At 37.9% G+C, this 14,153-nt stretch overlaps 1 protein-coding gene across 11 annotated transcripts in view; it reads right to left on the minus strand.

Annotated features, from left to right (window-relative positions):
• Positions 1-766: 766 nt before the first annotated feature.
• Positions 767-14,153, minus strand: part of LOC117432408 (diacylglycerol kinase zeta-like) — a 121,696-nt gene continuing 108,309 nt past the window's right edge. For all 11 annotated transcript variants that reach the window (XM_059002546.1, XM_059002545.1, XM_059002548.1 and 8 more), the window contains 6 exons: positions 13,953-13,987; positions 13,312-13,361; positions 13,078-13,198; positions 11,908-11,944; positions 11,118-11,217; positions 767-4,462 (listed from right to left, as the gene is read on the minus strand). In XM_059002546.1, coding sequence (XP_058858529.1) covers positions 4,346-4,462; positions 11,118-11,217; positions 11,908-11,944; positions 13,078-13,198; positions 13,312-13,361; positions 13,953-13,987 — 460 coding nt within the window. In that variant the 3' untranslated portion in view covers positions 767-4,345. The remainder of the gene's footprint in view (positions 4,463-11,117; positions 11,218-11,907; positions 11,945-13,077; positions 13,199-13,311; positions 13,362-13,952; positions 13,988-14,153) is intronic.

Raw genomic sequence — 14,153 nt, forward strand, 5'->3', positions numbered from 1 at the left:
TTTATTTTTTTGTTTTTAGTGCAAATCAAGTAAATGCCAGTCTTATGAGCCACTGGCTGCAGACTTAAAAACGAAGTTCAAAATGTGTGCTGTGCGTCAAGATCTTCATGGAGAACAAAGAGATCAAACGCAGGCTCTTGTTGGCATGTGCAGGATTCAGCTTTTTTTTTTTTTTTTACATTAAAAAGAGTGTACTGGGAAATCATCACGTTGGTTTTTTTAAAAAAAAGATTGAAGGAAAATCTGCAAAAACTTATTGCAAAGTTTTGTGACAAATCTTGAACAGCTGGCAGTAATTGGCTGCTGATTCTGCAGTCTTATCTCAGAGTGGTTAAGGCTTGTTTCCCTGCAGAAGGGAAGATGAAAGTGCATTGGCCAGAGACTGATTGAGGTGACTGTATTCTCACATTCCTCATTACACTTTCCTGCTTTTCTCACATATCCTGCACACACACACACACCAATGGTATTCAAATCCCACGTCATCGATTCAAAATTAAAATATTAGACCCTACTCAACAAGTTTCACAATAGTTTCTCAGCGATGAGACAAATGGTTTTTTTATATTTTCCTTTAGAACAGCTCCACACTGTAATGCAGTATGAAGGCAATTTGCTTTTACTAGTAAGTGGTAATAGTACATGCCATTTAATAAAATCACCAGATGTGAATACGTCAAATAAATCCAAGCCAGGGATAATGATGAAAGAAAATGTAAATGCATGAGGCTGAAAGGTCAGGCACTGGATCCAAGCCAAGACAGTATGGTGGTGCCAGTTGCTGTGGTAGGGTTTTAATAACATTGCTGTCATTCGCTAAAAACATTAAAAAAAAATATTTATATAAAACAAGCTTGCTATTGCAGTAAAGCATCAGTCAGCATCCTGTTATCCTGTTTTTATCCTGGCCTGGCTATATATTACATACCGATAAATGTCAATGAATAACAACATAAGTATTCAGAAATCGCTAGGTTCCTATCAAAATCACAGGCTTACCAAGATAAACATCTTTGAATATCCAGGATTTATAATTTAACTAAATGATAACACACACTAGTACAACACTGATCAAGACTACAGTTTTCATATTTCTATTACTGATACAGCACTATACATTTTTTCCCATAGGAGTCTTCACACAAGTTAAACTGTTTGGCTACAAACAGAGATATTTAACTTCACAGATAATCCAGATCGGATTATAAAGACGGATTATAAAGTCATGTTTCTGCTTTTTTTCTTTTTCCAAGGGGGTCAGGTGTTTCCTTAACCACATTCCTGCCTGAGGTTTGGATCCAAATGAACAGCACACTGCAAGGTTGAAATGGTATTTTCATTAAAGGGTGCTGCAGTTTCCAATTGCTTAAATAACATTATTTTAACATGTACAATTTACAGTAATAATGCCATCATCAAATGAACGCACACAAACCAACCCCTGCCCACTCACAAGAAAGCAGTTACAAAAAGCAAATGAGGTCACACACATACTAAAAACCTTGCAAGAAGCAAAGAGCATAAAAACATAGAAAATGGTTAGGTAGTTTTTTTTTTTGTTTTGTTTTTTTTCCCCCATTACAGCTAGTAACTATTCAGATTTAAATAATTCATTTTGCAAGTATAAACATTTGACAGTTACAATACATCCCAACTGGAAACTGTACATCCATATACAAACAACAGACTTAAATCCCATAGTATACAAGACCCCACAACCCTAACCCCTAAGGTCACATACAAGTCATGTTACATTCAGTGTGAATGCCTACTATTTAAAGAGACTGTAGCTAACAAAATAATAGATTGAATCTGATCTGTTTTGTACTTCCATTGGCTTCATAGGTGTCAAATGTGCAGTTAGGAAAGAAACACATGTTAAAGCAAGCATGTGTTTTCATGTATTACGTGTGGTTTACACCAGGTTAAAGAAAGTTCACACCTTACTCTCAGGAAATCTGTTACACTTACACTTGGTCATTTCACCAATTAAATCCCTACTTTCACAATGTCAAATATATTAGTCACTGAGCAGCAAAAGGTTAATTAAAAAAATACACATGTTTACTACATGTTTCTTTCAAAACTGCTCATTCAATACCTATAGGATACATGGAAGGGCACAGCAGCTAAGATTTAGGGAAGGATTTTGTTAGCTACACATTATTGTAAAGTAGAACTTTGACATGTTTAATCAAGAAGATGAGCAGTTCAGCAAATTCTACATTCCTACAAAACAACCATAGACGATTGAAGTTTGAATCATCATCACCTTCTATTACAATTACAGCAACAATATTAATACTGGTAATTTATTAGATCTAATCTCAGATTGCTTTTTAATTCCCTGTTTTAAGTACTGTACAAAGTGGTGTTGATAAACTAGGCCTGGAAAGAATGCATTCTTAAAATGGTACATTTATTTTACCACTAGCAACATTATCACCAGTCTTCCCTTCTACTGTAGCCCTGCATCTCCTTATTTACCAAGAGGCAGGGCAACATTAGCAGAGTGAGATGTCTAATGGAGCAATCTGCATATCCCCTAATTAAAGCTCTTAAATTAGGTTTGTTTTTTACTATTTTAAAATTGCCAAACTTGCTGTAAATACAAGAAAGAAGTGAAAAGTAGGGATTTTCTGAAAATGCGGTTTTACTTTTAACAGGACATTATGCTAATGATAAATGAATTTAATAAATCCTACCATGAATGGTATTTTCTATACGCTCAATGGGAAACATGTATTGGAATTTGTATTGATAAATTCTGATTTCCTGGTGTCCAGGGAATCATGCATGTCACATAATCACATGACTTCAGAGACACAGCGGTTGGAAGATTATTGCATCTCCCAGCAGACTTTGGAACACCCTTCCAATCGCTGTGTCTCCTATGGGTCGCATGATTATCTGACTTTAATGAAACCTAAAAACCAGGAAATCTGAAATATTCAGCAAGCTTCAAATGAGCATATAGACATTGAAACATAACCAGTTCAAATACAGATTCCCCAGTTATTCTAAAGTACAATTTATTAAATTAGTTTACTATCTAGATGCCCTTTAAATGCAACACATTATTATTAGATAGGAGTTGAAAGTCAGATAGCTGATTTTGACCAGACCCTTGTACAAATGGGTCATCCCTAAGTAGTAAATAGCAAATCAAAATGCCATATTGGTAAACAAACAGTAAACTGTTAAAAAAAACAACAAACAACAACAACAACTATTTGACTCTGAAAAAAATATAAAATGTACATTTTTTTATGATACAAATTCTGCGGAACATCACATAACAAATTCACAAAAAAGTAAAATAGTTTTTATACAGCTATGCATTATATAAATACCTACTAACTCCACACTGTTATAAGAAATATGCTTTGAATGAAATTCACCATGTAAATATACAAACACACGCAAAAACACACGCACTTCAAGGCATTTACAGCAGCAAAGGTAAAAGAAGCTGCTTCATATCGATGTAAAGCTACTGAAATAACAAGTATACAGTACCAGATATTTTATAACGGAAGCCAAAAGTATGTTGGAAAATGAGTTTTTGCTGGATAGTATAGTATAGTATCAAAGAACACAGCTCAATATAACAGCTTCACTTTCTTAAATTAAAATTGTACAGTGATAATAGAAAATAAATTCAGTGTAAAAACTGTCCCTCCTAGACTGGAACCAGCGCTAACCAACATAGTTTGAGTAAACAAAACCTCCAGAAAATCAGTAAAATGTCACTTTTAAAATGGTCTTGAAGCAGTGAAAATAAAGAGGACTAGACAGAGAAGCAATGATTTCTGCTTCTTCATCGTTCATTCCCAAACCCGCTCATCTTTTAAACCTAGTCATATTGCACTGGTTTTAAAAACACGTCACTTTGATCCCTAGTACAGTACTCTTTAAAATCAACATTCTCCAAACAGATTTTCAATGTTTCAGTCTGTTGGGCAATAATTAGACAAATTAACCTTTAAACTACCCCCCCCCCCCCCCCTCCCCAGTTTGATGGTTGCTACAGAAACACAGGCCTACTGTAAACATCAGGTTTGTGTAAATCCTATCCCACCAATTAAAAAAGATGTTGCTCAAAAATAGTGACCAATAAGTTAAATGTTTGTAATTCATATCCAACCTGCTTACACCAAAACATAAGAATGTGGCTGTGCAGTTTAAAAATCAACTGAAAACCACCCTGTATCTGAACTGTTGGAGCTAAACTCTTGCTGTAGGAATACAATGTATGAATGGGCGAGAGAGGCCATGTGTTTTTTCTCCCTTCTTTGTCCCGAATTCTATTTGTTTGGTTCCGGATTGCTTGGCACTTCAACAATCACACAGCCGTTTCCTGGTCCTCCCGCTGGATCATCTGGTAATGTTGCCGATTTTCCAGGTATGCTGCCAGCTCCTGGTCCTTGGATTTCTCCGCCCGGTGTTTCGGAGTGTCACCCTGCGTGAACAAAGAAAGAGGGGGTTTCAGGCAACTGGATTCAACACAGTTCTCCAATAAGTACTGAGGGGGCTCATGCTGCATTTATTAGCAAAGCAGAAATATTTACAGGACTAGATCACTACAGGTCTGTCTTATTCACAAGAAGCAAGTTACTTTGAGAACCCAACTGTAGCTCCTTATTGGAGAACTGTGTAAGTATTTGGTTGACAAGACAAAGTAAAGACCTTGCAACACAATTAAAAGCATCCACGATGTTTCAGAAAAAATACATGCCTCTTAAAAGGTGAGTGCTCTATAAAGATATTCTGTACAATAGTTCAAGCCATTTATATACACTGTATCTGAAGAGTTCACTAAAACAGTGAACACAAGCAATTCTGTTGTGTAATGGGATCTTTTTTATATTACTCACCCACTCTCAATACAAGCCATAACGCAGCAACTACATCTGTGCCATTGTCAAAACAGAAAGCAACACAGTTATATAAATGCACTTCATCTCTGGATCAGTAGAGACCTGTGCGCTGCATAGAATACATTGTTTGAGTTTCTGAGCTCCAAGTCTCCTGGTTGGGGATGAAAGCGAATGCAGTAAGCTTGCTATGCTCTCCCACTCCCCCACCTCCTACCTCTTTCACGAATACCAAATGCTGTTTAAAAAAAACAAAACACATCCGCATGCGTTTACAGTACACTGTTCTATTAACAGGAACAAATCCCCAGTATGTTGTCTGGTTGTTTTTTTTGTTTGCTTTTTTACCCTAGAACAGCGTCTGTTCGGGTGTCATGTTATCTTTTCACCATATGGCTGTACTCTGCATGAATATTTCTTTTTTTTTTTTTACTTTCCCTAGAGAAAAACCCTTGCTTGATTGCTAAGGCAGGATAGGACAAAAGCAATGAAGATAGACAAGGTGGTTTGGTCCATTTTCATAAAGCATTAGTGCAATGGGCGGCAGTGTGTGAACACCAACCTGGTTAAAGTGCTAAGCTACTTCAGCAAACAGCAGGCAAACTAGAGAATCTAGTCTAGTACAGCCTAGTATAAAGTCTGAATGGATCTATTAAAATATTTGATCAATTTGAGCTTTCTTTATTAAAATCCTGGATGTTTGTTAACGCCTGATTTCAACCAGAAAGAGTTAAAGCTTCTTTCCAATGGGGCCGATTCCCTAGCCAGCTCTTTCCAGCTTTCGTTCTTTCTCTCATCAGTTTCTCAGGTTTCTAATTGGTTCTGGTTGCCAGCTGGACTGTGTCCACTAATCAGCTCTGTCACTTCATAAAAACAAAATCTGTTAGCGGCACTCAATTACTGCTCTCTCACTGCCAGCAAAGCATACAGCCTATTCTTAGTGCAGGGGCTGCCGATGTTATCTGCTGCCCTATTTTCCCCCGCAAAAAAGCAAAGAAAAGAAAGAAAAAAAAAGAGAAAAAAGAATGGAACCTGTTCACTTTACCTTTGGTGCATTACAGGGCATATGGATTTAGGTTTTCAACAGCGCTATGAGAGAGGTCACGAAGTGATGTGAATTTACATGTTGCTACTGTTTGTTTTTATAGTAGCAGTAATGCAGTATAGTGCTAACGATCAGGAGATGTTTAATGTTTATAGTGCATAAACATGCAGAGTATATACTGAAAGGCACAATAGTTTTAAACCAGTCTGGCTTAATCTGTCATTCTGCAGGCCAGGAATGACTCCTTTTCCCCAGCACAGAGTGACACTCAAGCCCCATAATCACAGCCTAATCATTTTTAACTGTTGTCAAATTCTGATACATTTACACCCTTGAGGTTCTATGCAGTTTATATCAAGGGGGGCTGCCAAGGTGGCAACTACCCGGAGGTATCAAAAATGTCGAAAAATAATAATCAACAAATTAACCGGCAGGTTTCACTTGAGGTTGCCCTACAAAGACAGCGTTTGACAGGTCTCGGCCGTTACACAGCTTAAACTGCTGTTGTTTGTATTCGTTTTAGCCGACCGCAAAGAGAATGGGTTATACGCCAAAAAAAACTCTACTGCTGAGGCACCTATCTATAAAAAATGTTTTTTTGAGAAAGAGAAACATTTTTCCAGACCCACAATTAGATTACATACGAAAATGGCTTTCCCACCACATTTTGTTAACACCAAATCAAACAATGTCTGTCCTTAACTGACAGCTAAATAGTATGCAAAAAAATGTGCAGTACAGGGCAAGCTGTGCCTGGAGAGACAAAACAAAACACAACACAACTAAAAAAAAACTATTTGAAATTGAATTCCAATATTATGTTTTTGCTGCACTCTGAATGACTGATGCATGCGGACAGAACATGTCTTTGCAACTGGAATTCATTTTTTGGTGTATTCCTGCTCAGAGCTGACACTGCTGGTGGTATAGATACTGAGCGCTGGAGAAGCACTTACTCAGCAAAGTAGTTCCATAAATAATCCACTTTACTAAGAGCATGGTGAGCAATTTCTTACATCGTTCTCTGTACACAAAATGATTGAAATCATGCCCCAATCAAGCAAGTATAAAAAAAAAATCTTCCGCTGCCAAAAAACACAAGTCAGCTTTTTGGCACCTTGTGGCATTAAAACCAGCTTTACTAAAAAAGACCAGACTGACGCTACTAGGTAAAGAATATTTCACAGCACATCGGAACACAAACAGGTTCAGGTGCAAATCTGAGCGATTGTCTTTCAGCTTTGATATGGCACACTTGCATGTGTAACCAGGGCAAAAGACCACTTTCAGAACAGGATAATCCATATGCCTTTTTTTTTTGTTTTTAGTAGATAAAAAAGTGGCAAAGCATGACATATATGCAAATGAAGACCTGCACAAGGAGGACAAAACCTTTTTGTGCTGCTGGCCCTGCTGCGTTTCTGTTGTTGCTGAAGGAATTCTAAACTGGAGTGATGAAAATGCTCCCTCGCTTCCTCAATAATCTGCACTGTTGTGCACGTTCCTGGACTGTGTACATCTGCTTTAAATAGTTTCCAGGGTTCCTGTTAGCATTAGGTTAAAACTACCAAAATGTTTTAGAAATAAATATGGTTGTTCTGTTATTTCAAGTACAGATTCTACTTTCTTTATCTGATTTTGTTAGGATTACTAGTTACATAGTCGTTATTTATCTCTTTCCCTACATTCATATGTTTAGCATACAAAAAACAAAAATGTTTCCTAAAAAACAAAACAAAAAAAAACAATCCACCATCAATCCACTACTGTGCATTCCTTTCCTGGTGATCAATCCAGGAGCCACAGCCTGCACTTTACATAGCAGACAGATTGGGCTGCACCTCAGATACAGGTTTCAGGTGATAAGGTTACATGCTTTCCATTAAACAACACGTGACCTGTGTCATGTGTTAAGCATTAAAATGGGTTGAAGCAGGACTAAAGTACTTATGCAATTTGAAGTGGAAGGGTCTGTATGAATCACAATGTACAATCAGTTCTCATGTAATGGAACATAAGAGGGAAATGTGTATAGAATACTTGCAGCTTTTTAACAAAAGTTTTTTTTTTTGGTCTTTCCTAAATGGCTAGTTCGTTCAATAAACTTGTGAGGGCATGCTGTACTGTAGATGTTAACAGTATATCAGCATTGTGTTAAACAGGGCTGGGCAAATCTTGGTGCTCCAAATATTTTCTACCAGCCCCTGTTATTACAGATAAGCAACATAAATCCTTGTTTCCATGCCTGATGCAGCCTGTAAACATCATAAAAAATGTTAACACATGAAAAATACAATAGTAAATCATCACTGTCTTTACATGCAGCAGACCTTTCAGTAAAGTTCACACAGCCTTCAGCCTCTCACCCTTCAGGATACGGACAGGAGCCCTGTTGCTAATCTAGCTGGGCGGGGGATGTAAAGACTTGCAGCCACATGCTCTGAAACTGACTAACTTCTGGGAAAATCTCTCTGTCTGTCTGTCCCCAAAAACACACTGACTAATGATCACGCAGTTCAGCAAGTGCTCTGTCTCAAACCATGCTAAATTTATCACAAAAACCCTATCCCATACCCATTTCACATTAAAATAGCACATTTTGGGGGCGATAAGATGACCCAAAATGAAGGCCAAGGGATTTGACTGTGAAGACAAAATTACCAGTAAAAGTGATTCCTTTACACATGGATCAAATCACAGATCAACTACAGTAAATCAATACATTACAAGACATCACCCTGACCCTGTTTATTCTTTCAGGTTCCATCTGTCTGGTATGCTGCCACATGAAGAGGAAAACCAAACCAAGGGACTTGCCACAGGCAGGTTTTCTTTTTTTTGTGTGCTTGTTGTGATATATTAAGTTACACTTATTCATAGATTGGTAAGTTCAGAATTACCAATCCTTGCCAATTCCTTTTATTTAAAACAGTTTCTTTTTAACCTCATGTTGATCGTTACAAGAGTACCTTCTAAAAACCAGGACCTAAAGAGAAGCAGCTGTATTTGTGGAATAGCTCCAGAGAGTCATGCAAACTCATTGTACCCAGGCACAGGCTTTATGCTGTTGATCTATATAGTATGTCTGTCTGCATAAAAGAAGACTAACTCCATGCTCTGAGATTCCTCTCTCACACTTTCCCTACAGGTAGGCAGGCTGTGCTCTGTCCAGACACACTAAGTACATAAATCAGCCTGTCGCCACTGCTCCAGAATTACATTTCTCACCGACAGCCAACATTCATCATTCCAGCTGTATCTGCACCTGCCACAGTTAATATTGCAGACATTAACACTGGGAGACCATTACTGAATGCTGCACTAACATAGCAGGTAGTCAGAGTAGGTATGACTAGGGGGAGGGTGTTTTCAGTGCACCTCAGCTGACACGACATGGAAACTCTTAGCTTAAAAAATATTTTGAGTTACCAAGAAGTGCATGCCACAGTTACAGTTCAACTGACAATGGAATATAAGCTTCTAGCTCCTCGGCTCCAAACTATGTTGCAGAAATAAACAGTCAAAACCCAGATGCTTGTCTCTGGGAACTCAAAGCACAGACGGCTTTCTCAAGCTTTCGAATTTTAGAATTTCATGCTTATTTACAAAATCCCTCTCACCACTCAAGTGAGAGATCGCTGGGAAGGTAATGAATGCAGATTTCTCCAGAGTCATTTCAGCTGTTAACATTAAAACAACAACAAACAAAAAAAAAAAAGAAGATTTGGAATGTCTGTTGACAGTCTCTTTGTAACAGATGACTAAAGCTAGTCTTGTTCATGTTGTGGTACCTCTTAGCACATGTATATACTTGAGCCGTTTGTTTAGTGTCCTGATGTTATGATCATACTTTTCCCAATTAGGCCAGCCTGCCTGCAAAGCCACACTGGCGTCTTGAGTTCTCTTTCATGTGGTGGATGAAGGCATTGTTTCAACAGCATTTCATTTCAGCCTGATTTTCAGCTGTTGAAAAGCTAATAACAGACCTCAGGCCCTCGATTCCAGATGTTTTTCTTTACCCTGAGAAAGAAATTAGAGACTGGAAAGATATTCCAGCCGATTCTCTACCCCCTAATTTCCCATCAATCTTCGGATGTCATTTCCTGAGAGTGGAGGTGGGGGTGGGGTGGGAATGGGGATGGTAGGGGCGGGGTTTAATGTACAACATCTTGAGCTTGTAGCGTCTTTGTGTGCTCACGCATGTGCTTGCTTATGTAGGTCTATTGATGTATGTACAGTATAACTTTTTGCATTACAAGTAAGTGGGGGCAATGATTATGAAGAGGTTTGCTTTACACAATTATGGCACGTTCATGGGGGGGTTATTTTATTAATGCTTTTGCTGTTCTACAGGTCATTGATCGTGGTGTAGGCTGTACATGTTTCCAGACATGCTCCAAGAACTGGGTGGTAATTTAGTTTGCTACAAGGATGACCCACCAGAGACAGCTGATCTGATCCACCCTAATCCCACAGCATCTCGGTTACATCATCAACATTTTCCTATCTTATAAACAGTCAAATGTATAAATAAACACACAAATCCCAGGCAATGTTCTGTAATTGTAGATACTTAGGGTACCCAAATGAATGGTGCACTATAACCCACGCCTTCAAAGCAATAAGACGCATTTGTGTTTGCTTTGCTTGTGCATGAATCAAAGGTCTTGGTTTGAGATCATGTATTTTGCTGAAAGAGGTTTTTTTTTTTTTTTTTTTTTTTTTTTTTTCAAAAGAGTTTAAGCAGTGTCTGGCAGAGTGTTTGTGTTCTCTAGAGTTACTTGGACACAGTCCCCCTGGCCCTTTTAATGAACTTATGAACTTTTGCAGGATGAGTCAAAATGCCCTGCAGTGAATTACCCTGATGACACAGAAGATAAGACTCCTATTTACTTATTAAAAACACATGTCTACATACAGCATACAAAAGATTTGTATTAGTTTACTTGCTGTGTATACAATTACATGTGTGAGCATGATTACATTAATACCTAACCTTGCCCAATACCATTTATTTTACTGTTCTTCAAGAAGGCTATTCAAAGGTCAACCTTTCCTTTTCAGTGTGGAATACACCTAGCCTTGTTCATTTCACTGCTTAAAAGTTGCTACAGCACCTCACCAGACACTAATCTCCCTACCTCCCAAAAATGTCATGCAGTAGAGGGTGAAAGTACCATAAAAGCTGTTATTACCTGCAGGTCTGTTTTCATTAGCGATGCCCCGGCTTCCACGAGGTAGTGGCAGATCGATCTCTGGTGCTGGGAAGCTGCTTTATGTAATACTGTCTCACCACTGGAACAGAGAATTACAGAGCTGTGAATATAACTGGGACCTGAGACTGCCTTAATACTCAATACTGGTCTCAGCTTGAGGAAACTGTGTTTAAGAGCAGCGCAGACTTGAATGCTTTGCCTTCATGCACTGTAACTGCCCAACAGCAGTCTAGTTTCAAACAATCATGATCCAAATAGTAAGAGATTTGGATCTGGAAACAAAAAAACAGGTTCCAAATATGGATTTGTGAATGATTTTAGCCTCTGTAAACAAAGTTATATTTAAAATGGCTAACCAGAAGCACAGTTCCCACCCATGACTTTATGCTATATATTATACTCTATATTATTATTACTATTATTGTTTTTTTTTAAATCAGCTTTAAAATTCAATGAATCCCAAAACTGGATATGCAACAAATTAGTCCCCTTGAGGAGCACCTCATATTTCTAGGATTACACATTTCATATCTAGCCAGGACTAACTCTGCCTTGACACACTATAAGCCTTCAAATAAATAGACAGGTTGCTTGTCTTAGTAGTATGCAACACACAGTCTCTTCAGTTGGTTTGATGAGCACACCCCCACATGGACCCCAGTCAGCTAGATACAGCATTCCTGCTGGCGAGGGCTCGCTGTGTTTGCAGGCTCAATAAACCAACTAAAACTTTACAAGCTACAACAAAGAAAAACAGAATCCTTCTTACCTTTCTTTCTCTGTTAGATCTAAAATCTCTGGAGGAGCTGAGGAAGAAACAAAGAAACATGAATAATACCCCAAACAATTCTAGTTGACAAAAGTTTGAATACATTAAAACAGTAGAATTCTCAGGGAATACATTAGAATAGTAGAATTCTCAGGGACACATGTAACCCTATGCATTTCCCAATTATTAATACAGTCATTTAGCATTTTCTCAGTTATACAAGATTCTCTTAAGTAACCTGAATCCAATACAATTAGTTTCAATAAAAAAACAACTTGCAATGCAAAATTGCATTAGTGTTAATGACAATTTTACAATGAATGATACCACAGCGTGTAATTGCAGAACTGGCTTTGAACTTATTATACTGAACAATTGTTATTAATTGATGTAATCTGTGGTGTCAGTTTCAGAGTGATTTATATAGCCTTGAGTCTTTATCTCTCCTAAATACCAGGGTCTGATAAGCCATAAGGCTAAGAAAACTAATAGAAAAAAAACACTGACCAGGGGTGTCGTCTGTCACTGCTAGTGTATTAGCTGGACTCAACATATTCCCAGGGCATGTTCTTTATCTTACAGGGAGAAGGGAATACATGTTCACGCTCTGAACTGCACTGCATGCAGAAAGCTGTCGTGACAGAATCCAGAGGGGCGGCCCATTCAAACATGTGGTTGATTTTACTGACCCTTGTTAAAATTCCCTGTGGCGTACCATGATAAAGCAAAAGCAGGCCTTGTAAAGCATGGTGAAGCACATTAGCAGACGCGAGAGTCTTGATAAACAGGATGAAGTATTGCTGTAAGAGTACTACCCCAGGAACACTTTTATTTGCATTAGACAAATGGGAACATAGTCAGGAATAACACAATGATAACAAATATGATAGTAGCTTCTACAATATGAGGCTCTAGAGGGCAACATTATAACGCAGGCAAGGACTGCTAAATTATATCTATGTTTTCGTAATGCAATTATTACAGACTGTTTGTTTTAACTTGGGTCTCATGTCAAAAGTAGAAAAGAGCATCTTATCCCAATTTGATGAATTTGTAATGTTTTCCAGCCCATTCGTTCAGAACAGGAACTGGAGAAGGAAGACTGACATTCTTATGTGTATTTGTGCACATTCTTTAGGGTATTGAACTAATTCCTAACCACTCTCTTACCATTGTCAATGATGTATCTGACAATCTCCTTACTGCCAACACTAGCAGCATGGTGGAGAAGCGTCCAGCCTGTGGAATCTTGCACCATTAGGTCACCTCCCAACTTGTGCAGCTCTCGGAACTGAGGGGGAAAAAATTGTAATCATTTCTTCCATGAAAAAACACACCAGAAAAGCCATCATTCGTTCATCCTCTTGCAATTTGGCTGCAGAATTCAAGTGTCATGTTACTTACCTTCTGAAGGTCAGTGCTCTTCACAGCTTCTATTAGTGCCTCAGCTGATACTAAACAAGGTAAAAAAAAATTTTCAAAAAAGAGTCAAGTTTAACTGACGGAAAAGTCTAACCCCCATCTCTAAGACCATTAAGGAGATATATGGGATGGCATTTCAGACTTGACGTCAGTCCAATAAATGTCACAGAATAAAATTAGGATGTTCCTCAGAAACTTTCTTTTGAATGTCTTTTGGTACTTTTGAGCATGAATACAGTTTTTATACACTTGACAGTGCATACAAAAAACCCAATATTTGTCACAATTTCTCTTAATCTCAAAGAAGGGTGTCAAAAGCAAAAAAACTTAATAATAAAACAGCAAAGAGAAAAAAAAAACAGTGGGACTTGTTTAACATTTTTGTTAAGAATATAAAGCAGTCTTACACTTTGCCTTAGTCACTGGCAGTTTGCTGAATGTTTGGAGCTACAGTAATCTGCTTTCGCAATAGTAGGTGATAAAGTGTGTGGGAGGGCAGGGTAAAATATGGATTTAACCCTAGGAATGTCTGGAGTACACAAAAGGGATATAGCCATCAAAGTCATATCTACAGACAGACTCCATTTCAAGTGTTTGCACCATCAATGTGGGTCCTTTATTACCTTTGTCTGTGGTACACACTGCAGTCTTCTCAGGCCTGAAACAAAATAAATTTACATTTCTAAACAACATGCTCCAGTTAAGTTTCACTGTTTGCTGTATTTACAGAGAACAATAAAAAATTTAAATCAATTTCCTTTTATTAGAGAAACCAGATTAATGTTTCATTGTTCAATAGCAACTGTAAGGATCCGATTTGACAC

Source organism: Acipenser ruthenus, chromosome 27, assembly GCF_902713425.1.
Source record: "Acipenser ruthenus chromosome 27, fAciRut3.2 maternal haplotype, whole genome shotgun sequence".
NCBI classification, from domain to species: Eukaryota; Metazoa; Chordata; class Actinopteri; order Acipenseriformes; family Acipenseridae; genus Acipenser; species Acipenser ruthenus.